The 26914-nt window shown below is 44.1% G+C and overlaps 1 protein-coding gene across 1 annotated transcript in view; it reads right to left on the bottom strand.

The window, feature by feature from the left end:
- ARIH1 (ariadne RBR E3 ubiquitin protein ligase 1) overlaps positions 1–26914 on the bottom strand; it is a 50149-nt gene that overhangs the window by 5432 nt on the left and 17803 nt on the right. The window contains exons 2-11 of the mRNA XM_033070588.2: positions 22724–22791; positions 16929–17073; positions 12873–12965; positions 12470–12525; positions 9463–9529; positions 8663–8769; positions 8141–8183; positions 7103–7174; positions 506–636; positions 350–407 (exon numbers count right to left, since the gene is read on the bottom strand). Coding sequence (XP_032926479.1) covers positions 350–407; positions 506–636; positions 7103–7174; positions 8141–8183; positions 8663–8769; positions 9463–9529; positions 12470–12525; positions 12873–12965; positions 16929–17073; positions 22724–22791 — 840 coding nt within the window. The remainder of the gene's footprint in view (positions 1–349; positions 408–505; positions 637–7102; positions 7175–8140; positions 8184–8662; positions 8770–9462; positions 9530–12469; positions 12526–12872; positions 12966–16928; positions 17074–22723; positions 22792–26914) is intronic.

Below are 26914 nucleotides of genomic sequence, written 5' to 3'. Positions count from 1 at the left end.
TCTAATTACTGTGCTCATGCTAAGAGGGCAATCTATAGAGCAGGGGAAAGGCACCGTGTGCTAAATAGTGCAAGAGAACCAAGATGACTCAATACACAGTCAATCTTATTTTCTTCACACTGACAGACCAGCTGTAGAGAAGTAACACCATGGGCATGGTTCAACTTGTGTGTTGTGGATGTACAGAGGTATCACATACCAGGTAAAGCCATCCCTATCGTAAAAGACTTAACTGTCCTTTAGGATTTGTGTCTGAATCCATGAATTCCTTCAGAGCAGATGTGAAGGTTTACAGAAAGCACACCACAGGATCAGTGATCTCCCTCAGCACCAAAGGTTATGGACTCACCTCCTGTGCATCCCTTGCTGCCTTTGCATCATCCTCATTGTAGCGATTACAGTTGTACCTGTAACAGGGACACCGATTCCACAGATTTCAGTCCAAATCCGTGCTGTTTGCACCACGACCTCCTCGCCTTCCAGCAAGGCACGCGCCCGAACTCACCAGGCAGATCCGTGGGGTTCCCAGGGGCCCAGACACACCCAGCAGAACTCCGCCTTGCAGTTCTGGTTCCGACAGACCATGTGGTTGCAGCCCCCGTCCTTCTCGATGGTGACATGGCATTTCGGGCATTCCTGTCCACAGGACAGAGAGCACCGTTAGCAGGGCAAGCACGGAACCCCAACAGCCTGGGGAACTTGGAAGGGTTCCCATGGCAGTCAGACAGAGCACGTCAAGTGAAACACATGATTTAATTCTTCCCTTTGGACATCGAGATCCTCTTCAGTCAGGCCTTAAAAATTCCAAACCCGGAGCAGTAAGATAGAAAAAAACGTAAGGAATAACATATTTTATCTATGCTGCTGCCACAGAGGGACATTGGGTGAGTCACTTCTGACCTTCCCCAGAATCCCAGCAGAGGGGTGGTCTCTAAGAGCCTGGGAAGCGTGTGGCTTTCCTCACCACCAAGTGTCTGCTCCACTCTGGGACTGAGACCAAGCCGGAATCACGCTGCTACCAATCCAACCTGCAGCTGAAACATGCCATCCAGAAAGGAGCTCAAAACATGCAGCAAGACTCTAGTGTGCTTCAAAGAAGCTGCTGTCAGTTAAAAAGACACTTCTCTTCCTGAGGTGTTTCCATGTTTCCCATCAGGTCCCTTTTTTCCCTTCGTGTGACACCTCACTGAAGGCTTTTCCATAAAAGCTCACATGGGGTTTCCCTTTCAGGAGCAATGCTTTTGACAAATACAAGTATCTCAAAGGGCAGTTCTGCACAGGGAAATATCTGGGGAATATAACACCAATATCATGGTCTCCATGATCTTAAAAATTAACAAATCAACAAAGCAGCAAATACAGAGGAAAAAACTGCATAAATAAAACCAAAAACATTTTAGGCTGAATCAGCTCCTTGTCCAGCTCATCCCACAACCATACTAGTCTTCATGAAGTCTCTGCAGAAGCCAGTTCTTATCTATAATACAATAACAAACATATCCAAACCAGTGATACACGCACCTGTAAAATCAGCTGCAGCTTCTGGGTCAGAAGCATGTGACATTCCCTCCCCAGTCTGGAGCAAGTCTTTGCTAGCCAAAGCAAGCAGTTCCTACCCTGGCATTCAGATAAACTCTCAAAGGAAGAAACCAACATGCACAATCACTCCAAAACTGCCACTTGTATATAGGACACAATCCAATGGGTTCTTGTAAACCCACTCTGAGTGTCCCAACTATTACTGCATTCTATATGAGTTTGTCAGTTTGTATTGTCACAGACAGGAGAATTTGCACATCAAACCAATGGGATCAAGCAGCAACCAAGCACAAAAGAGGAATTTTCCAGACCTGCCTCCTTCCTAGACACCTGTGTTTGTCCTTCAGACTCAGTAACTGTACTGCAAACAGAGTAAGTGAAGCACAGTAGGTCCTGTGCTGGTCCCCTCAAGGACACAACATCAAAATGTTCCCTAGGACTGTCCACAGGATAGATACTCAGCCAGGGAAGCTTGTTCCCTGTAAGTCAGTGCAGTTCTGTCAACCTGAGAGTCAAAAATGGTCCCTCCTTCAAGCAGAGCACTCAGTGCAGCATCTATTTCCCTTTTCCAGGCAGCACTCCTCCCTCTTCCAATCCAGCATGAACAAGCCACGACTCAAATTTAGGTTTATGCTGGCAACATCCTGCCCAACTGTGCAGATCTCTACTCAGCCTGCTCATCAGCCAGGGGGGCTCTCACTGCAGACAGTGGCCCTGTCCCTGTCACACTGTGATGACCCCAGGGCATGCAGCCAGGGTGGTTTTTCAGAGGAGGTTGTGGAGCTGTTCAGTTCTTCCAGACACATCTCCTCCCATCAGGTGCCAACATCACTCATGGGAGATGCAGTTGCGGTGATCCCTCCTGCTGAGCAAAATCCTACAGCTGCAAGAGAGGGAGAACAATTCCCAGGTGACCTGCCAGGCTGGAGGGGTGCCACAGGCACATCCACAGCACAGGGATGTGGGGCCATCTCACCTCCATCGAGGCTCCCTTAGGAGCAAGTTCTGCCCTCTATCTTTAAGGTGAGACTAAGCTTTCCAGGATGTCCACAGTGCTCAGGGCTTTGAGTTCTGGAATGCAAAAGGACTAGGACAAAAAGACCCTTCCGGTGCCTGAAAGGGCTCCAGGAGAGCCTGGAAAGAGACTTTGGACAAGGGGAATGGCTTTCCACTTCCAGAGTTAGATGGGATACTGGGAAGAAAAAAAATTCTTCCCTGTGAGGGTGGAGAGGCCCTGGCACAGGTTGCCCAGAGCAGCTGTGGCTGCCCCTGCATTCCTGGAAGTGTCCAAGGCCAGGCTGCAGAGGGCTTAGACCACCCTGGGATAGTGGAAGGGGTTCCTGCCCATGCTAGGAGTGGAACTTGATTTAAGGTCCTTCCAACCCAATCCATTCCATGATTCTATGATCTCAATACAGCTCTTGTCTCACAGGGAATGCCATACTTTCCAAGCTTTTATGCTCCTGTCTAGTAAAGCACAAGGAAGAGGTGACACAGTATCCGTGCAGATCCCTAAAGCTGTGTAAAAGTGTAAAGCTGAATATTATTAAAATTTAAAGCCATGAAAAGCACATACTAAAGAAATGCTAGACATCACCGGAAAAATAAGTAGTAACTACTCAAGTCACCAACTCAACAAGTGGGAGAGATTTAAAGATTAATGAGGATAGGAAAGGAAGATCTCCCTGAGAATTATGGCTATGCAACAACCCAACAGGCAGCAAATCAAGTTACTAACCCTGCAGATTACTGTGCACATTATCAGTCACAGCACAACACAGAAGTGACCTCATTAACATTGTTCCACTCCAAACAATTCTGTTCCGGGCTTGGAAACAAAAGACTGGGCAAACCTGGCAAAGGAGAACAATCCTGATTTTGTTGTAAAAGTCTATGCATACATTAAGCACCATAAACCTCACCTACTCTTTTATGACCAGAAAGCTAAATAGAAACATGTTTCTTATTTCAGGGCAAGTGAAAGACATCAGTCCTTTCCAGACTCCCAGAGGAACTGGTGGCCATCAGCCTCCCACAGTCACATTCACAGCAACACCTTCACCCCTAGCCCATCCTGTAAAAAGAATCCTCAAAAACCATGGGGATTTCTTAATGAATTTCAACAAAACCCAAACACTAAATTATGGTTAGCACAAAACACTACACGGTTCTAACACCTGGAGTCACAGAGCAAAACTCTTTAAAACAGATTTTAAACACCAGTTTGTCTGAAAGGGGAGACAGCACTTGGGCTCCTTTAGAAAAACACAATCATGGCTCTAGCATAGTGGGAAATGAAGGAGCACAGTTTGGTGCTGGTGCCCAGGAGGATTCCGTGTCCTGCCAGAATTTCCACACATTAGAACAAATGCAGGATCTCCAGAAAGTACAGAGGGAGCACTTGTCCAGCCATTAAAAAGTGATCTCAAAAGGGAGAGATGTGGGCTCATGCTATTTTATCTCGTGCAGGAGAAAAAAACAGCCAATGGTTTTTTTGGAGAAGAAAATGTGGTTGGTTTATCCACCAGCTCTGGTTTATCCTTCAAGCTCTGTCTGGCCTGGACAGGAACAATGGGGATGTGCCAGGAGCCAAAGAAGAAAGGCTGGGGCGATTTTTTAGTATCAGATGAACAACTTTTATTAACACCAATTTAAGTTCCACAATAAAAAGTAGTGCCTTGTGTGAAGGCCAGCCCCATTACAGGCTTTGTTCTTTTCCCTTGGGTATTCCAAGAAGCAGAGATTCATACTGCTGACACTCAGGTTCCAAACAGGTTTCCCCTCCTCCTGTTAGACCACTTGCAGATACTCTTGATATACCTTAAAAGCCCAAAATAAATGCACAAATCCAAGTTCTCTATTTTTCACTCCTTTGAATGTCCACTTAACAAAAGTAATGGATCTCTGTGGTTTCTTTTTTCCCAAATACCTGAAACCTGCCTAGTTTAACTCAAGAGAGGAACTACTGAAGAACCAAGTTTGTCAAACAAATCGAAAAAGGAAGAAATATGCAAATATTTGGACTATTCAATCCCATTCCTGAAAAAGACTGAAAATCACCAGCTTGATAAAGAACTTGTATTGCCTTATCTCAACTTTAATTTAATCTAGTTAAGCTGAACTCGTGTGAAAGTAGTTTACTTTAAGAAAAAAGCCACCTACTCCAGCACACTCTGCTACAAGGGTTGTATCTTTTATAGAAGTAGAAGGAATTTAGGCCTCCTAAGTGCAAGTAAATGAATGCAAAAGAATAAAAAAATCATATCAGAAACGACAGCACTCACTACTCAAATCTCCTCATTTTTCATTCTGACCACTCTACATCATTTGTCAAAAAATGCATCACATCATTCCAGTTTGGGAACAGAACCCAATTCAGCTGGGTTTCACTTTTCTATTCTCTCACACAATTGCCTAATTTTCCTTTCCAGCTCCATCTCCCAGGACAAGCCGGAACAAATGTATCTCACATTCTCCCATTGCAAAGGATTATCCGGATTTCAAGCCCACATTCCAGAGGACTGGTATTTTGCTTTTACACCTTCATCTTGGTAAAACACAAAGCCTCCTTCCCTGAGAGGAGTTCACACGGGACCGGACTCATGCCTGGATGCGCTTTCCAAAAGCCAGAAAAAGCAATGGAGCTCGTAGTCACAGCTGAATTCCTTGGAGAGATGTTCCCACTGATAATGGGGATTTTTGCATCTGATGGTACCTGATTCCTTTCTAGGTTCTTCGAAATGAAATTCAACACAGAATTCAGGCTGTGAAGCCAACAGTGCAGCCATAAGTTGTGCCTCGCCAAACACGGCTGCCCTGCTTTCCTGCTAGGAACAGTACAGAGAGAAAGGAAGGACAGATACACATCCAAACTGCACAACTGCCATCCCAGTCTTTCACTACAGCCCCACACTCAGACAGCACTTGGGTTTCTCCATGCCTCTGGTCAGGGATCAGCAGGAAACTGAGGCAGGAGAGAGGTGGCTGCAGCCCCATGATCCCGGGCTGACCTGGCTCTCTGGAGGCTGCAGAGCTCCCAGGGCACACATCCCAGCAGCCAAAGCTGGAGATCAGAGATCAGCATGAGGGTGCGTTACTCTTCCTGCCAACTTTCCCCTCAGTTGAATCCAGCATCAGCTTAGAGAGAAGAATGCCATATTGTCCTTCAGCTAATTCAATGGATATGGATGCCATAAGACTCCAGGACAGTTGGCTTGCTCAAATGTCTGGAGTAATTACCCTGATGGTTATTTTTCTCCCTGTTGAAGCCTGGGCTCCGAAGCATTCCCATGTAGGAATGTCTGGGACAGTACTAGAGGAAGTAGCTTAGACAGTGATGTCCAAGGACAGCTCTGCTGCTCACATTAGAGGTGCCAACAAAGAAGCAGGGCTGGTGCCGGGTGCCACCCTCCAGATGGGTGTTCCCTACCCCCAAAAGTCTTATTCAGGTACAAGATGGGGAACCCCAACAGCAGCCTTCTGAGGGCTTTAACAGGCAAAACAGGGCTGTGGCTGCTCCAGTGTCCCAAATATGTGAGACCCAAGGCTAGCAGTGCTTACACTCTGCCTTTTTCCAAGCTGTTGGCTGCTCTTCCTCGGGTTTAATAGGAGCAGTCCATGAAGACCCAGCAAACTCCAAACAAACCTGGTTCAGTCCCCAAGTCAAGTTCCAAGTGGAACACACTGAGACAAAGCCAAAGTCCCTTTGACGACACTGTGAGCTCCAAGCAGAGCCCACACAGCCCCACTCCAGCCTGATCTGAGCTGCACAGCAGGGGTTTCTCTGCCACCATAACGTAACATTCCAGCTCGATGAAAACCAGGCAGCCGGCCCCGGAAGGAAGGCAGCGAGGCTGCTGCAAACAATGCTATTAACCAGTTACACAACAGAGCTAAGAAAACAAAGCAGCCATTTCCTCACTCCCTCCCCACCTTCCTCCTTCAGCTGGGAGCCCCAGGCCTGCTCCTCACCCGCCATGAGATCTGCTGCTTTTGTTTCCTTGCCAACATGACAATCTCGGTTTTAATTTGTCCCAAAATGATCAAATGCTGAAGTTTCAGGCAAAGTTGGGCTAAGTAGAATGAAGACCTTTACATAATGAAATCCCAGACAGCTGTTGTGCCAGTCTCCACCTGGAATGCTGCCCAGTGGAAATGAAGGCTCCTTCAGAGGCCAAACCCAGGGATTTGAAGGAAGATATAAATGATCCCAGCCAAACTGAGCCACCGGTGGTGGTAACATGTTCAACACATGGAATGGGCCATGGATTTGCTTATGGAAGCCACCAGTGCCAGACAGGAGCCCAAAGACTTAAACCTTGAGCTTCCTTTGGGTCTCCAATTAACTGTTTCTTCCAAGCACTCTCCTTCACTGAACTTGAAGAAACTCACCTGATTCCAGGCATTAACACCTGTTTGCTCTTCAAACAAGAGCACTTCAGTGTACTGTGGATTTTAAGGCTTGCTCTTAATATGGAACAGAAAAACCAATCCTAGTGCAAGAAATTAGATTGAAGTCCTTTTCACCTGACAAACCTGGATAAAGTAGGAGTAAACCTCTCACCTTTGTGTTGGCTGCAATCCAATTGGAGGTTTCACTGTCATCATCACACTTCTTAATCCATTTCTTTAACCACTGTCAAAAAAATGATGGAAGAAGATCATTAAATCTAGCTGGAGGAACTGTAAATGTTCCCAAGACATCTGCTCACATTAAGGAAAGGTACACCCAGCCACATGGAAACAGGAGAGTGTTGGTGCTAAAAAACTGTGCCAACAGCCACTAATTTAGTGGCAGTTCCTGCAGCTCCATCCTGATCCAGCAAGCACAAGCATCCAGCACAAACACCTGCAACAATTTTGCAGCTCTTAAGCTTAATCACCACAAACTTCAAGTTGGACTCTTAAATAATAAGGACATTTTGGCTTTGGGGTGACTAATTGTGGTCTTCCAGTACCTGAAAGGAGCCTGTAAGAAAGATGGAGATAGACTGTTTACAAGGAAGGAATGGCTTCCCACTACAAGAGGGCAGGGATATTGGTATATGGGATATTGGGAAGGAATATTGATCCCTGTGAGGGCGGAGAGACCCTGGTACAGGCTGCCCAGAGAAGCTGTGGCTGCCCCATCCCTGGAAGTGTTCAAGGGTAGGGCTTGAAGCAACCCAGGGTAGTGGAAGGTATCCTGGCCCACAGCAGGCTGTGGGACTAGATAACCTTTAAGATCCCTTCCAACCCAAATCAGCAAAACCAAATTAGTTCCTCCAGTATACAACGGATAACACTTGACAAAGCACCAAACACCTACAGGAAGAACGTACAGGAATGCTCCTTGTCCAAAAAGCACCTTCACTCCTCTGCAGGGGGACACAGGTCTACCTGGAAGAGGCTCTGTTCCCTCACAAGGTGCAACAGTAGCCAGTAAAAGCACCCAATAGGATTGCACTGATTTCACCCTGTGATTTAAACAGGTGAGCTACTCTGCTCCCTGATGGGAACAACAATTGTGCTCAGTGACCCCTGGGGGTCCCTTCCAGCTCACCTATGATCCCATGGACAGCCATAAAAACACAAATTTGGACAAGAACCTTGACGTGCTCACCTTGCATTTAACAGGATCATGCCAGTTTTCACCGCAGTTAAAGCTGTAATGGAAAGAAAGGGAAAGTAAGCAAACAGGGCAGATGATTGTACTTGGAATTAAACAGTGTAACTTTTCTTCTGGGTTGTTCAAAGTCAGTCCTACGGAAACCCAACACACCCCCCCTTCAATCCTGAAATCCCTCAAGGGCCACTACATAACTGAACAAGGGGGAATGGCTTCCCACTGCCGGAGGACAGTTAGATGGGATTATTAGGGAGCAATTCTTTACTATGAGAGTTGTGGAGCACTGAAACTGGTTTCTAGAGAAGTCACCCCATCCCTGGAAGTGTCCAAGGCCAGGCTGGAAAGGGCTTGGAGCAGCCTGGGATAGTGGAAGGTGTTCATGGCAGCAGGTGGAACTCAATCACCTCTAAGGTCCCTCCCAAGCCAAAGCAGCCTGGGACTCTATGAAAGCACACTAACACTTCCAGGGCAGTGAGCACAAAGCAGAATCAGCAGCTTTTCCTTGCTGGCTCTTACCAGAACTGACGCCCACATTTGCAGCGCACGGGTTTAGCATCCGGGTACTGGACTTTAACGACGTGGTGGCAGTCGGGGGCAGGACACCACTTTAACAGTCGGTTACACTGCACAAAACAAAGCACAGATCCCACATCACACAGGAAGGGTGTGCTCAAGGACAGCCCCTGCCCTGCACCCTTTGTTGTGGCTGCAAACAGCTAAGAAATCAAAACCAAACCCACTGCAGCCACCACTTCTGGCAAGGACTGAAGGCTTTATCCCAGCTTCCACCCTGGGCTCTACAGGACAGCTGAACCCACACAACTGCAAAACTGAGACAGTGCAAACATCTTGCAAAGCACCTATCTCCAAGTTTATTTTGAGGCTATAAAACTATTAGTATTTTGCTAAAGCACTTTTGCTGCTTTACTTCAACTGGCAAAATGTTCAAGGCATGTTCTTGTTTACAGCATTTCCGGGTTTCCAATGTGAAGTATCTCAGGTAACATTCAAGAGTCATAAATATTATATAACTATTATATAACTACTTTAACTACGCAGTTCCACTTCTCAGAATCCAGATATTAAGCAACAGCTCTTACATTCTCTTTAGGTCTTCTGTCCTAAAGCTTTTTCAGTATTTTCCTACAACTAACCCTGTAAGACAAAGAACCATAAAACAACCCCTGCATTCCCACTTGACTACAGACTATGCAAAAAATCTGCTCTGCAGTTCTAAACAAGCCTCCAGCTTCTGGCTGGGTACACATATGAGACAAAAACCTACAAGCCATTAAAAAATTCAAATAAAAACTCACCTCTACAAAACTATTGGTTATTAAATGCTGGTACTTTAATTTCACCTTGGAATCTGTGATCAGACGCCTGTGTGGAAGGTAAGAAATAGAAAAATTGTAGCAGAAATCTTGTTTTTTCCACACACTGCCAGTAAGTTAAGGCAAATAGTTTGATTCATCCTTCTACACTTGAGGGCACCTGTTGTACTTACCTGTTCTCTATTTATTTGTTAGATCATTTATTATTATGAAAACTACATTCATTCTATTCAATATATAAATATATTAGCCTCAGAAACAGAAAACTCATGCAGTTCAATAGAACTGAACCTCTTGGTGAGAGGATTTTTATTTAAAAACCCTTTCCTGAAGAGCCCAAGAAACAAATCAGTAATTTAATCACTTCATTTACATAAAACATGAACATTTTGTGGCAAATCCCTTTAAAAAGCCCCAGGAAAACCCTTGTATGGCTAATAACTTTGGGAAGCCTCAAGTTAGCTGGGTTTCAGTGGAATGCGGCAGCTACAGCTTAAAAATTTAAGATTAAAATTAGGGGTGTTTTAATCTATTTACCATAAAAACAAAGTTGATTTGAATTCAACATCACTAGAGTTGTACACAACACAGACTTTAAATTAATTCCAGTCTGCTTGGAACTAGGAGAGCAGAGAAAAACTGACTGATGGGAACCCTTTTACAAGCATGGTGACCACTTTTCTCCTGTGCACACCATCCCAGCTGGCATTTGCAGACTGCTCAGCCTAAATGCATCCAAAATAACTTAATTATGGATTGCTGAGCACTTCCAAAAACTTCTTTTATCTGTGATTGAAGTATCTTCCCAATATATCTAAATATAAAGCTGCACTAAAACACACCCTTTGTGGCATTCCTGGTTTAAATCCTACTATGGAATACAGCTTTATACAGGTCATACCATGGGTAAATATTGGAATTAATGGATTTCCTTTCCAGCTGCAGCCAAAACTAAGTGTACTCCTGCATGTTATCCCTACAATACTCCCAGAGGAGTGTGTGTGCCCATGGGATGTGCACAAATCCCAGCCCTGGGCAGCTGGGGAGCTCCTCACCCAAGCACATGCTGGTTATTACATAAATCACAGCACGTGGCAGCTCAATTCCCAGGGCTAAAATAAAACAAATCAGCTGACAAAGCATCTCTCCTGCAATTCTGGAGTCAAACTTACTGAAGAACAAGAAAACCATTTGAATTTAGCATGAATTATAATTTTTTTTTTTCTTTTTACCCCATATCTGGGCTTCAAGACATACTAAATATCACCTTGAAAATGCATTGTATTATAACAATATATCAGGTAGTGGAATATAAATTAATATTCATGCCATGACTAACCAGAGCACATAATCCACTGGTTTTTCACTTATCAACATGCTTTGATTGCCTCAATCAACATCACCAGGTCAAGATAGTCAAGAATTTTGCTTTGAATATTACTGTCTTTTGGCAAATCATAAATGAAACTAGACAAATTAAAAGGTGAAACCCATGCCCAGAGTCCATAAATTGTATTAATTTTGTGTTCACATCGCTTGGAAACTGAGAGCTGGAGACTCTGTAAACAGGAAAGGACCTAAAAAGTAATAATTAAGGACACAGAAGTGGGTGCAGGTTCCAGTTGAGACCATTTACATTTTTGCCATATATATTGACATATTCTAAGATTGTTACAGTTGTCCAACTTGGCTTTTAAAGGAAGGAGTTTTTAAAAAAATGCACCTTCCTCCCCACAGAAATCCAGGTAAGGTCAGGGAAAGGTACATTTTTACCTCTAGAAACTGTTTCTAGTTTTACTCAGGTAAATGGGACTTGTTTGCTTTAGCACCCGGCTGTCACTGCCCTATCCCAGGCCTCATCCCTGCCCTCTCAAGCCAAGTGGAATGCCACAGCACTGCCCTCTTTTTCTTCCATCCTTTCCTTGCTGCTGCTGCCACTGCAGTTTCCAATGGCTTCAGCTACTCAATTTCACAGGCACTGTTTGAACAGCTCATTCCAACCGTTGTAATCAAGAAAATACTCAAAAAAGTCCTGCTGAGAGTATTTGACTCCACAAATTAAAGTTCAACCTCTGGTAAACAAAAATCTCCATCAAGTTCTCAAGATATGCCAACTTCAGCTCAGTTTCCACCCACTGGGCTCTACAAACCACTCCTCAACAGGGCAGGAAAGCATTTCAGCCACTTCCACTTCCATCCAGCCTACACTCCATGAGTAACCAAGAGCCAAAATTGGGAAAATTGCTATTCTGAAAGAAACTGATAATGAAAACCACCAAATTAATATCAATGAGTGAGTCAGGCTTCAGGAAGGAAAGAATAAGGTAACAGAATAAGCCTCTACTGAGATGTTTTTTAGCAAAAATAATCATAATTAACTTGAACAAAGTTCAGAATTATGAAGGATATTGCTCATGCAACAACCTCTCCCAGTACAAAAGAGAAGGAAGCTCACAGAGTTCACTGCTCCATGATGAACTAACAGTCATTCTACAGCTGGACAACTTAACTCCAAGGACACAGGCTGACATACCAGCTTAATCAAATCTTGTGCTTGAGGGTCAACTGCCTCCTATCTGAGGGCAAAAAACACATCCTGCATCAGCCCTTAGGACTCCTGTCCTCTGACTCACCTATTAACTACAGCTACAGGGCTTGGGGAACCGGTGGGTTGACCTGGGTAGAAGTCCTAGATTCCTACATACATCAAAGGAAACAAAATGCACAAAGCAGTAAAACAGGGTTTGGAAACCCTGGTGCCACACTGACCAAACTGGTCAGGGAGTCTTTCCTCCCAGTGCCATCACATGGGGTTTTCACACCTAAACAGGAAATTAAAAGACATTCTGGTATCAAAACAGACAGCTCATGATAGGCTTCTCTGCCACCTGCAAGCCTCTGTTCAGTTTGTTATAAGCATTTGAATAGATCTGAATAGCACATGAGTAACACAATGGAAAGAGAGAGCAAAGCCAAGAGCATTACTTACATAACTGTATTGTCGTCCACTAAGATATCACAGCCATGGGCAGGGCATGAAATGGTCTGAAAAATACAAAAAGGTGGAACAGTGGTTATCCTGGTTTTGCATCACAAGGAATTCCAAGGCAACAGACTTCACTACAATCCATAGCCAAAGGAGTGCCCTGCCTCTCTTACCACATCCCAGGTGTGCCACTGGTTCCTCCTTCCCCAGCCCAGATACCAGCACCAACTCACAGAATTCTCTCCAGATTCACCTTAGCAGAGCCTGCAGCTCCCAAATATCTGGGGTTTGGGTTTTTTCTTTGTTCTTTTGGGGTTTTTTTTATACTTTAGCAGAAAGACTCTCCCCCATCTCTCCAATACACAGAATTTCCAGAAATAAGCCATGAGGTGAGTTGAGATTTTACCTGTCCCATGCCTTCCTCCATTATTTTGGTAGTTAAATATTCGCTCCAGCACTGCATACAGAACTTGTGTCCACACTCTAGGCCAGTGAAGTACTGCAATGACAAAGAATACAAGACATGGCCTCATTTTGTCACATGCATTCACTCCACAATTTCATCCTTCTTGGTGGGGTGCAGCTCATCCATCCCAGCCCTCGTTCTCCACACCAAACTTGAGACACTGCTATTCATTTTGCATCATCACCCCTACAGAACCTTGCCAAGGCAGCCTTAATCACTCTTCCAAAGCCAGACTTTAATCCCTAACCCCAGCAGCAAGGAAAGGTGTGGCCCATGTTTTCATCCTGGCCATTTAAATTTATCCTTGTTTTAGGAGTGGATATAGAGCACAGCATGGCTCCCTCCCATTTTACTTTGGAAATCAGTCATGCAACACCAAACAGGTCACAGTGATAAGGATACAGCGTCTTCATTCCTCCTATTTTTTCCCCTTGCCCAAAAGTCCCAGACCTCCTCAGGGAAGCTCCCACTGAAGCCCAGATGCTCATCAGATGAGGACACTCAAAATCCTAATTGGCAGGTGTAAATTACTAAATAAAATTCAATAATGATCTGCTGTCACAGACAGCAACAAGGACAACTCCATCCTTGTCTGCATCACCTGCACAGAGCTGACAAGATATCTGGAACTGTGATTACACAAGGGGTGGAGAAGCAAACACTGCTGACAAAAGATTGGAATTAAAGTACTTTTCCCTGGTCAGCCTACAGTTATTTTATACTCAGAGTCGGCACCAATGAAAACTGTATTTAAAACAAAACACTTCATTGGTACCACTATAGAGGTAATATTTGCTGGTTCAGCTTCTCAAACCAACGTTTCAGCTAGTAAGATAAAACCAGAACTTTACCCTCAGATACCATCAAACTATGAAACTCCACAGAGGAAGAACCCAGAATTCTCTGTGGAACAGCCCAAAACAACAGCAGGATGGTGGTAATTGAGGAAAGGAGAATCCACTTGAGGCAAATGTTTTTCCCAAACCACCTTCTCAGACATGACAGATATGCTCTGTCCATCCCACAGAGGTGTAGCAGCTGTGCTGTGCCATCTCTGGCTCCTCTGGCATTGCCCTTCCAGGGAAGTGCCTGTCAGCAGCCCTTTCCCAGGGGCTGGCAGGCTGTGATTACACTGCTCTAACACTCCTGCCACCAGCACAGGCTGCAACCTGTGAGCACCAACACGGCTGAATCTGACCTGAGCATTCTGACTTGGTTCCAGGTAAAAATAGAGATATCCACCCCAAAGAAACCAACAAAGAGATCAGAGAGGAGGCTGACACCTGTGTGGTGCCAGGTACACCAGCTGCAAGAGGGAAAAAATACACCTTCCACTTTCTGAACCCCTACTGAGCCAGCTAACAAGGTATCTGATGCTCCACAGATGCTGCTGTGGCCAAGTGACATCTCCTGGAGATGCAGTTAGAATAAAAACACTTTAACATCTGTAACTTTTGGGATGCCACAGCATGAAACCAGCCCAAAGACAGCACAGGCTTTTCCATGAACTCTGGCTTCCCCAGAAGTGACGGGAAGAAAGCACAGACAAGGGAATCATCCCTTACTGAACCCAAATACTCCTGCAGCAGGCACATGTGAGGAACCACCACAGAACATATCTTCATGTAAGACCTGTTTTGGTTATTTCAGGCAGGAAAATGCTTTGCTAAATGCCCACAGAAAGGCAGCCACCACCACACTTCCTCCCAGGCTGCAAGGAATGCAGAGAATCTCTCAGCTCTTTTCTTTACTTTGAGGGAGTTCCCAATTATTTTTGGCTCAGCTGACAGCAGATGTCAAGGGAGCAAGTAAAAAGGCTAACATAAAACCACCAAGGACTGGGGGGGAACAGTAACTCCTTAAGCAGCTCATCAGCCCAGGGGACAGCTCTGCCATGACCACATCAGTGCTCAACATCTACAGTCTGGACAAAGCAGGATGCTCCCAAACCCACCCCCAGCCCACTCTCCTGAGGGTGAGGGGCAAGAGAGGAGGAAGGCAAAGCCACCACCCTCCCAATTCCTGTCTTACCAATAAAGGTGTCACCCAAAATAACTGCTAGGGACCTGACAGTGCCTGACAGGGACACAGAGCAGGTGAAGCATCTCCCTTAAAACCTCAAATGCCTCGTTTGGCAGGTGCTTCCCAAAACCTCAAACCACAGTTCTTTGGAGAGCTACAGAGACTTCACAGACAGGAGAGAGGGAATTTCAAGACTAACATTCCTGCAACAACTGTACACTGTAAAGCTTCTTAACACCTTCAAACTCTCAGCTTTCCATAGGCTGAATGGGGTTCTCAGTGCAAAACCCCCCCAGTTTTCATGTGGAAAAATAATTAGCTGATCATTGCAAGAGGATTTTCAAAGCTGAGATTTTAGGTTGGACATTGAATATACCAATAATCCTAGAATTTATAATTCACATTGACTAAAACAGCTTCAAGACCAATTTCAATCACTTTATATACAGACACTACAGCCTTTTACAGAAGAAATAATAAGTACTAGTTTTCCTATAGGCTCCAGCTGTTTTGTAGGGCAAAGAACCAGGATGGTTTAACCTCTGATGGCTTAATAGCAGCAACAGACAGCCCTGCTCACCTGCCAACATCTCTCTGCTCCAGCTAAAAATCTGCTCTTCTAACAGCTGGGCCACTGCTATTTGAGCTACAAAATCAAGAAGTGTTACTTAGTTTTGTGCTGTTCTTTCCAGTTTCAAAACTCTAGACAATGCTAGGGTGTGATTTTGGGGATTGTCCTGTGCAGGGCCAGGAATTGGACTTGATGATCCTTGTGGGCCTGTTCCAGGATTCTATGATTCTGCTTTCCCAGGTAGCACAGTACCCCCAGTCAGAGGACAGGCCTGCCACTTGTGAGTTGTACCCTCAACCAGCCCAGCAACTACGTTAAAAAGGAGAGAACAATATATTAGAATATATTGACTTCCTTTTTCAAGGCACCTCATCATACAAAGCAGCAATTTCCCTTTCCAGCTACTCTTCAAGAAGGAAGGTGGGGCACACAAGGCTGAAGAGGAGACATATGAAGCTTGTGGTTCCTGGCTCAGGAGAAACAGGGACCTTAATGCTGAGAATGGGAGGCCTGAAACTGGGCTTTGCTCAGCTCTGCCCACTCCAGGGAAGAAGATCCAGAGCAAGGGAGAGGCTGCAACCAGGGAACTTCATCCCAGGCTACTCCTGAACCCCAAAGCTCATCATGGTTCCTTGCTGAAAACACACCCAGAGCAAGAGCAAAGCCTTATGTCAGGGCAGCTTTGCCTGGAATGGCCCAACACGTTGTTTTAGGGTGCTCTGGAGGAACAGCTTCCCTACAAAGACCAGGCTCCTATAAAAGGAAGAATTCCTTACGACCAGCACTTTGCCTTTTGATGAACTCTCCTATTTGAACTTTTGCACTCCCCTCCTTTTCTCCCAGATCTCCCAACAGTATCTCTTGCCCCTGGGAGCCCCAGCACAGCTTGGACCTCTTAGCAGCATATGGGAATGCTCCAGTTTGGTCATCACCAACAAAAAAAACTAGCACTGTCAGTCAGGACATCAATGCAGAGCCCCAGCAAGCACTGGGTAACACACCCTCATATCTGACCAAGAGGGTATTGTCCAAACATGATAAAGATCCAAAGATATCCACATTTTACTTCTACTACTGCTATTCTACACGTCCTAGTTTGACTAGTTTTTGTAGCATTACCTACTGCTTTTAAAAGCTGTTTCCTACCTTGTCTTTCTATTTAAGTAAATCCCTTGGCCCATCATGCTTTTCACTGATTTTTAATTTCACATATCCTTTATCTGTACCTCTCAGCTGGTATCTGACCTTTGCAAACATCACCTACTTGCTATTTCCTGAAGTTTACTACATCACTGCCCAAGCCCCAGAACCCTCAGATGTGTTCTCCAGGAAAATCTGAAGTTTCAGGTCAGAAATTTGGGGAGCTGCTGGTCAGGTAGCACCAAGGCCACTGGGGTACTCACCGAGTTTGGGTAGTTCAGATAGCAGATCTGACAGGACATGTCCTGGGCTGATGATCTGGTGTTCATCTGGCGTGCTCGTGACTTTTTACTTGGATTAATTACATGACACTCTGCAAAGAGCTTCTCCAAGTTACCATCAAAGTACCTGCACAACACAGAAAGAATGGAAATTTAACCACCTTCCAAATCATTTTTCCATGCTATGTAGCAGTTAAGTGTACAAAGATGCTTTTTATATTTCAAAGCTCATTCACCCACCACTTCCAACAAACTCTTCTCTAACACAACACAGAGGTGGATATTAGAAAACTACATAATTTCAGAGACTCTCACTTGAATTACACACTCCTGAAATTCAGGCACCTTCAATTCTTCAGCTGCATTTCAAGTCACTTGGGATTGCTTTGCATTAGAATTCCAGGACAGGAAACTACAGCAAGAACACCTGAGTTCACAGTCCAGGCATTGGAACACCTTCCTAAAGCACAGTTTGATGCCTTCAAGCTTAATTATTTTCAACTGAAGCCTTCTATTTTTCCTTATATTCTGATCATTAATCATTTGAGTATCTTTTCAGACAACCTGAACAACCTCCTAAAAAACACCATTCCAGGTTTACAATGCTTCTGAAGATTGGGTACCTATTGGAAAGGAGGATGCAAAATTGCTTGGGGGGAACAAAAAAGATCACTTCCTTTCTATTCCTACTCCCTTAAGGAAAACAACACTGGCTTGCTTTAAAGGCTTATAAAAAGCTCTTTCTTGGAGAGGAGGACCAAACTGGAGGGAATCATTATCAGAAAGCTCAGCCTCTTCCCAGAATCCTTCACACACCTTTCTCCAGCCTGCAGCAGGCTGAAAAGAACTAATTAAACTAGACAATTAACCAGCCCTATCGCCTGCACAGATCCCCCAGCCAAACCCACTAAATCATTCCCCTGCTCCCTTACAGCTCTGCCTACTAACAGGGTTTGATTCATAATTGAAAAAATATCAATTTTCCTGCTGTTTCATATGTTTCTCAGTGCCATTCATGTATTTTAGATCTTAAATTTCAAGACACTGCATCTGGAAGGAAGTGGTCAATTCTGACATCACAGCATCCACAAGGCTTTGACATTATTCTTCAGTGTTAGCTCAGGATTTTACTCAACCCAGTTCTTTGCTTAGAAGATCATACTTAGAAAGCTGTATGTTATCTTTAAATCTAAATATATAAAATTATACATTTAGAAAATTTTAGCAAGTGAATTCAGTGCAGTCCTATTACAGGCAGTAATTGTTTATTAAGAATCATGGATAAATATTAAGCCCACAAAAGTTTTCCAGCCTTCCAACTCCTCTTAGGGGCAGTAGGAGCAGCAAAGGACATGCTCTGAGGAGAGCAGACACATAGCTGGGTGTGAAGTTTGCAAGGAAAATAGTTTTGTATATGAATGCTACGATGCAACTTGAACCCTGATACTCATGACCAGGTAAGAGCTTATGGAAATACCAGAGGTTTTCATAGTGGTGGGCTGGTTTTAAGGGTGAATATCCATGTCAGGAACTGGAATTACCTATCCCCTTTAAATATCAATGGATACTATTCCTGTTTCTTCATGTTGTTTTCTTTTCATGCCTTTTTTTCCAGAAGAAGTAATTTCCACATTTATTTTTATCCATGTCTCCCAGACTCATACTCATCCTTTTGGGCCATAAGAACTCCAGAAAATGCAGAGGAAAACGTGGATCTCTGAAAACACACAGCTCCAATGGATACTCCAAAGTCCAACAGCTCTCTAACTGCTCCACCACTCCTTACACAAACATGCCAAGGGCTCAGTCAGAAGACCCTTGTAGTTCCCTCAGTGGGTAGGAGCAACACCTAATTCCAACCACCATCCCTTTTTCCTATTGTTCCAGCACCACCAGAGACCATCCATGTAGGCAGATCTCCCTTTGCCCTCCCTGTGTTCTTGGGTCACAGAATTCCCAGGCAACAGCTCTAACACCCTTCCCTCCCACAGCAGGTGAGCTCCATGTGACATTCACTGACTTCCCTGGCCAGCAAACCTTCTCCACCAACAATTTCCATTTCCATTCATCCTCCCTGAATCCAAGGAAGCCAAAACACTTACAGGCCCAGTCCTGTTCTTATCCTGATCTCACAGAATTTCATTTACATTTCTCCTGCAAATCTCAACTAACACATTACAAAAGATGGCTGCATTCCTCCAGATCTGCTCCATGTCAGCATCCCCCTCACTTGCTTCACAACTCCAAGAATTCTGATTTTTCCTCAAATACTCTCTATTAAAGGGTTGAGTCTTGGTACCTCCATCCTTATTTTCATCCTAGGTAGGAACACAGCACCATTAACAGCCCTGTAAGTCCTCCTCTCCCTTCACAATGCAGATATTGAGTAATTCCAGCACTTTTGGCACATGAGAATTTCCTCTATTAATTCTTCAAAGTTCAGTTGCTGCATCATAAAGTTGGGAGTTTTTCTGCTATTTTAAAATGAATAGACAAACCAGAGTTTGTCCATTACTTTCAAGTGTTTCTACTTACCAAGACCAAAACTGTAACAACACCAAGCCTTTTTGGCAGAGGGATCAAGATGTCAGCCCCTTTATCTCCTCAAAATTCCCTCCTGCTGTTTGTAACTGCCTAATCGCCATTTTCCAGACATAATCAAATCCTAGCCATGGGAGTAGCAAAGATAAAAAGCCTTTTCACTGAAAAAAATTGCTTCTAGTACACACTTTGGGATATTCACTTTCATGGAAGAGCATTTGTGAGTGTCAGTGCATCAATATACTCATAGTAAAAGATATCTCCACATCAAAACTCTTGCCATGCACCATTTTTCACCTGTTCAGCCTCTGCTGAAGAGTGTAAAGCATTTACTTGTTCCAAGGAAAGCAGGTAGCCAGGTTCTGGAGAAAAGGCAATCTGGGCATTCCTGACATCCCTCCTCCGCTCAGAGGAAACAGGGACATGTGGCCAGCCAGATAAGCAGCTACAAGGGACTGCTGTATCTTTGGCTGTGCCTCCAGGGATTAAATCAGGCCTTGGGGACATGCTGAGACACTTTTCTCTTGACAGAATGATCAGGTGAAGGCACATAAAGCAGGAGAGTTGCATTTTAACCTCTTCATCACACAGAGATTCCTCCCAAACTCCCCTCAGGAGAGCCATCGTAAAATTGGAAGCTAATCAAGGTAAGGTTCAAGTTAAAGCACTTTCTTCATTTCTGAGGTCATGTGGTCATTCTGCACCTGGTGCTCTCCTGTCCCCATGAATCAGGCTTGCAAGGAAAGTAATAATATGATGATAATATTTGACATGTTTATTCTCCTAAACACATGCAGCATATCAGAGGCTGAACTAGTATTTCCCCCACTCAACACTTCCATCCTACAAACAAATCTACCCCAAACCCCCAGTTTTGCTTTTGCATACAAACAAATAGTGTTTCACCAGTGCAACAGGGTAGTTTTTCAATTGTGGCTGTTATTACTTTACTGTAAGTGGAATAAATATCTGTAGCACATCTCCCTTTGAACACAACTGTGTAATTACTCCACGACAAAGCTGGCACAGACATTAACAACCTGCTCGTTAAAAACAGGCATAACAAGGCTAAAAAAAGTGGGAAAACAGAGAAATTTTCATGTCACAAGCTCAGACCTCCCCACTTATCAGAGAAAAAAAAAAAAAAAAAAAAGAGAAGCCACTTAGTTGAAGTGCTTTCCTCCAGGCCAGGCCTGATAAGGCTGCTGGGAGGCAGCACTGACTCACCATGAGCTAAGGGAAAACACGCACTGATTAGGAACTCCAAATATACACCACCAAACAACAGGAGCTTTCAAGCAAAATTATCTATTTTGGGTTTTTTTTCCCCTTAATCCTCACCTATCACCACAGCAATGACCAAACCCTCTTGAACACCAAGAGTCTGCTCTCTGCCTTCTACCCAGCTTTCTACTCCTGCTTTTAACACAGCTGAGCATGCCAGAAGACTTCATGGAAGTTATTCAGTACAAAAGTGATAGAAGGCAGCACCAGGCACTTGAGAGATCATGTTTTGGTGTTTTTCTAATATAACAGGACATCAATAAGCACCAGAACTGGGACCAGTGTGCAACAGGTCCACCTAAGCAAGTCACGTATTCTATCAGTCACTGGGGTAATCCTGCCGAGTTAACTATTCAATGAATATGTTCACCTGTGGATTTGTAAATACAGCATGTACTTCAACTGTAAGTATAATACCTCACATTGACCTGGCTGGCACCTCCCTTGAGAACAAAAACAAAACCACAGCCCAATTTTTATTTTTACATTGATGGCAGCCCTAAGCAAGCATTCAATAAGGGACAAAACCTACTGTACAAAGGGATGGCCTTACAGTGCACTTGTGTAGAGATATCTCACAGCCAAGGAGAGGGAACTTTACCCAAGTAAGAGAACCAGCCCAAGAAACTCAAATATCAAGTGAACAGACATGTTGCAGAGCAGGAATTAAAGCAGAATTCTTAACAACTGTAGTCAAACAGTAGATATATTTTTATCACAAAACTTTCAGACTTCCAACATTTACTAAAAGATGTCAATCTCAGGAAGATAATGACTAGAAAGCTGTAAAAAAATACAACCACTTCAGAAAAAAAATCTAGGTTAAACAAAACATAAGAGATACCTGAGCACCATCACTAACCAAAAATATTACACAAAGGGAACTAAAGAGGTCCTAAACCCATTAGCCAAAGATAGCAGAAATATTTATACTCCAAAATAATTACTAACAGTGTGAAAACCTTTGCTCCTCTTTCCCTGGTTGACAGAGTACCAAACTACAGGGGCTCAGTGAAAGGACATTTATCAATTCACAGGAGCACCAACAACTTCTCCTGGTTTACCAAGCACATCTCATCTTCCCATATCCTGATCATCAGGCAAAGAAAATGGCAATTAAGAGAAAAGTCAAACTAATGATCCTACCAGGCCCTCCAAACCCACTGGTCACTTCACAGCAGGTAAGACCAGCAGACACCACACCCAGCAAGTCCCTGTACAGCTTTTACTGCTCCTTTCGGTCCAGATTAATTCTCCTCCCAATTTCTAAAGTAAATTAAATTCTCCAGCTCCCTCAACTATCTTCAATACCAACAACTGGCATTGGAATGACTCAAATGCAGCTGGATTTGGTCTCCACTGAGTAACAACAAGCTGAAAAGTACCTTTGCCAAGCAACATTCCAAGAGCTGGGAATCAAAGATGGGAAATAACCATAAAACACTCTGTTCTGAGGGGGAGGGAGAGGTAAAATTCAAGCCATTATTTACACACACTGAAGAAAACCTGGAGTTGTGGAGATGAAGACAAGAAAGGACCATTATCAGTCAGGAACAACTTAGCCTTGGCCAAAGCAGCAAATAAACATGCCAGGAATACACATGCCAGCATGACAGGCAAGAACAGCTAAACCCAAATCCAAAACAGCTGCTAGATAACAAGAACCTGCTCCTGCTTGCTTTTTTCCAAAGCCTGTCCAACGTCTGTACATGTTCAAACTGGAAATCCCTCTTTGCAACGGGCAACTTAACTTCCACAACTTAAGTCTAACCGGGCATAACATTAAACCAAGGAGTCATGAGTCACCCTTAGCTGGGAAAGGGGGAACATTTAGAGCTTAGACAAAAGATTCTCCTGTTACACACTATGCATTCATCCTCAATTAATCCAGGTGCAAACATTTTTTCCAGCTCTGTGGCACAAGATGGTTGCATGCTAAAGTGGCTGCTTACCTCTCCATCAGCTTCTCCTTATCCCAGTTGAAATGGCTAAGCAGTATCCGAGTGATAGTCGCTGGATTCTGGAGAAAGAAGGGAAAAATAATCAATAATGGAGCAATGAAGTGAGAGCCAGAGTGAGAACACCAGGCAGGGCTTTGAATAGGCAAAGGGAAAATCAGGGTGTCTGGTATCATCAACTGTTCAGACCATACATGTTTACTGGCATGGACTGGGAAATAGCTGGACTTGACAGATAGACAAATTTAAAAGGGAAAAAAAAACCAACCCAATTTTACCAATCCAAGCATCTGTATAAAACAAGAATTTGGTTGAAGATTTAACAACCAGATTACAGTAATTTCCAGCTTATAAGCCACACCTGATTATAAACCGCACTCCGGGTTCAGACCAAAATTTTAGTCAAAATGGTGCTGCTTATAATCGTGAAATTACTGTAATTGCACCTATCATAGTGCCAGCATCTCCACATCCAGCATGCCCACACAATGCAATTCCAGGATATCTGCAAAATGCAGAAGGGCTGATTCCCACCCAATATGCTCATTTTTGCCACAATTTCCACACTACTTGCAGAGCAGGAATAATCCAGCCCTGACTTTCAAAACACTTGCACTGGAAATTGTCCCAGAACACAACTGGCTGCCAGTATAAGATGACAAAGTCCTTGGAAGACCCTAGAAGTTCCTGAAGCACCATGAAATCCAGAAAAAAACTCATGGACAGTTAAGGAAAGAAATACAGCCTAGAAAGGTCAAAAAGAAGGTGCAACACAAGAGCTGATTTTCACTTGTGTACAAGTTTTTATTCCAACTAAATCTGAATTATCAGCCAAGAGTTTGATTATATGAGAAATACAGCAAACCATATGGTTTCTGTTACACCCCAGAACCACATTTTAGTTCCCCAAATCCACTCTTGGGCTCAGTTTTAGGACCATTTTTGCAAAGGAGACAAGAGCAGGGCCCTGAGAGCAGTTGTGTGTACTTTGCCATTTGACACCAAAATGGAAGTTTGCCTCAGGGCCAACGTTCAATGGACTCTCTGAAGCTGTTGAAAAGTAGGACATAAACCAGCAATGTGACTTCCTGAGCTCTGGAGCTAGAGCCACAACCTGATGCTGCCAAAAGCCAGGGCTGTCACCCCCAGCAGCGATCCCACCCCATCCCTGCATGGCCTGCTCTCACCAGTCCATACCACTACAGCCATTTTATGCTGCAAATAATGGCTCAGAAACGGATCTTCTCTTTTCCTTTAGGTTGTTTTTTTCATGGAATCAGTTCTCCAATCTATTTGATTGCCTGACCACACAAACAGCTGCATTAACACAAGGGAAAAGCAGGACAGCCTCTTTCACCACCAACACCAACAAAACCTTCACTGAAATAAAGCCCTCAGGTGCCAGTATAATAAGCACAAAAAAAACAGTCTTGTGTTTTATGCTATGAAAAGTGACACTCCTCTCCTTCTACAGTGCATTCTGACTCTTATTAATGCCAGCATAGATTGTTTAAGGCCAAACTAAAAAAAATTTTCCAGCTTAAAAAGCCCATGTGAACAAACCAAAGCAGCTTTAGAAAGGTTTGACCAGATCCCTGATGCAGTCCCTGTGGAAGCTCAAACAGCTGGGACAGCAGATCTACACAGTATGGGGCAGGAGATACCAGAAATGGGTATTGCTTAACACTGCAAGGTGACAGTGTGGTTCTGGTCCATACCTGAATCAGTGTCCCAGGTGACAGGGATCCAAGCTCTTCCCTTCAGCAACACAAGGTGCCTGGCTGACAACCACGTGTCACTAGCTCTCCAACAGCATCCCTCCCTGCAGAGGGGAGCAAGCAGCTCAACTCTTCCGAGTCAGTCCTGCCAACAAGAAGCTCTATGGGAACTTAAGGGTCTCCTTCACCAAAGGGCTCCTCCAGCAGCCTCTTTTGGGGTTTAGTTTCTGATCTTTCCAGGTTATTTTGTATTTGGGTCTCCACATCCTTTTCTGTAACTCTGTACTATGTAGCAGTACCTAAAGGAGTTCTTAAAAGCTCACTTAAGAGCAATTTAATCAAGGATTAAAATACACCTTAGTAAATAAACCAATCTTATCTCTAGATTATCTTGGTTATGATACCAGCCCCCATAATTCTCCAGTTATGAATTTCAGACAGCAAAGCACACAGCCCTTCAACATAAGGAGTCTTCACTCAGCCCAGAGATCTGCCAGATAATTTCTCAAGCAAAGGCATTGAGAGAGCTTTAATTAAAATCAGCCCAAAGTCCTGTCCTACCTTCTACCACAGCAGCACACTTGGCCACTTATTAAGGCTTCTGGGAATACCTATTAATCACTTAACAGGCTAAGAGGCAGCTGAGGTAGTGGTCTCTGGCTGACTTCAAAAAGACAGAGGGTTTCCCCTGCACTGAAGGAAAAGTTACAGTACATGGATAAGAAACTTGAATGGTCTGCAGTGATGATTAAGTAGAACAAGGCTGATCCAGCAAATACCACTCCCCAAAGGACATGTGGTTTGAAGGGACAAGAGGGTTTCATCTGTGGCTTCTCCATTTTCCCAACACACAGGCACTGCAGCTTTCCAACCTAGTCAGAGCCCCCAGGTATCCCAGCACTGCAAGGTATGGGTACAAAACTGGACATTATTTAGGATTATACTGTTGACTCTGTGTACTACCTCGTCCTGGCTTGCTGGGCTCCTGCTTCCTCCAGCACCGTTGGTTGAACATTTAAAAAAGAAACGCCAGCAGCATGACAAGCTCCCACCAGAAATAGCTGGGCTGCCTGCTTTCACTGCCTGCCACAACCCAGATGTAGCATTCAAACCTCCCCTGGCTGTTTCCCAGATACAGAAGGAAAGAATTAACACAGCCTTGCCCTTGCTCATCCCTGGACAGGAATACATACGATCTGGGCTGGAGGCACACAGGGAGCACAGGAGACTGGGAGGGAGGGAGGCAGCTAAGGGGTTAATCAGAGTTAAATACAAATGGCATGAAGGATTGTTCCAGTCTAAGACCAGACACACCATCATAGAACAGCTGTTCCATGGGAACAGCTCACATGCAAATACTTCCCTCACAGCTATTCCAGAGCAGTGCTGGAGGAGTTAACCACAGCATCCACCCCAGTGAGACATGTGTTCTGTACCTCAGGCACACAGGGTTAAAACGCCACCAAAATATTGTAGTATTTCAAACAGTTCTACTACAGCCTTCCACCAACCTTCAGCCATCACTCTGGACACTCATACTGTAAAAAATTAATATAATGTCCAAATACTGGGTTACATAGCACTGGGAAGTCATGGGCTCTGTTCTGCCTCCTCATTTGGCACACAGGATTATTTCCTACGACTGATACCGTGCAGATTAGTTACGAACAGGCTCCGCTGCTGCTCAGACGGGATTACTCCTGAGGCTGCAAGAGCATGCTCCTACTAAGACTATTTTCTGTTTATAAAGACAAATTTTCCTACAGAAAGCAGTCAGGGATGGATAGAGAGCAAGAGAACAGCCAAAACCTTCTCCCTCAAACGTGGTCTGATGAAAGCTGAAACAGCAGATCTCATTTACAGCAGCCTCCTATTAAATTTTACATGTCGGAGCCAAGGCGGATTGCCTGGAGCTGAGGGCAGCAAGCCTGTTGATATCCAGTAAGGAACAAACCCGAGGAAAGCAGCCATTTTGTTACAATTCTCCAGGCACTTCAAAAGATTCCCTAACAAAACATTCTGAATAAAGCCCTGCCCAGGGAGAAACACCCTCAGTCCTTCAGCAGGGAATTTTTTTTTTGGGGGGGGAGCTAACAAAGCAACCAAGTCTCACATATGTTTCAAACAAATTCCACTCCGCCACAGCTTTTCACTGGTGGTATTTATTTACATTTACTGTCCTTATCTATGTTGCCATGCTCCAGCACACCAATGCAAGCAGGAGATACAGCAATGGGAAGCCCTATAAAGGTCTGGACCTCACCAAAGAAGCATTATTAATTCAAATAAAACTCCTTAATTTAATTCAACTGGAAGTTTCATCAGTGATAAGAGTTAGAATTCTTTCTGCTGTCAAAATACAAAAGTATGAATCGGAAGGAAGAATCAGGATGCACTTAAATGCATAAATGAATTATAAATTAAATATTATTAGAACATTAGCTTGAATCAGAATTTCCAAGCAGCG

The sequence above is a fragment of the Catharus ustulatus genome, chromosome 12, assembly GCF_009819885.2.
Source record: "Catharus ustulatus isolate bCatUst1 chromosome 12, bCatUst1.pri.v2, whole genome shotgun sequence".
NCBI classification, from domain to species: Eukaryota; Metazoa; Chordata; class Aves; order Passeriformes; family Turdidae; genus Catharus; species Catharus ustulatus.
The sequence above is the reverse complement of the archived record's forward strand: the minus strand, read 5'-3'. Positions and strand labels throughout refer to the sequence as shown.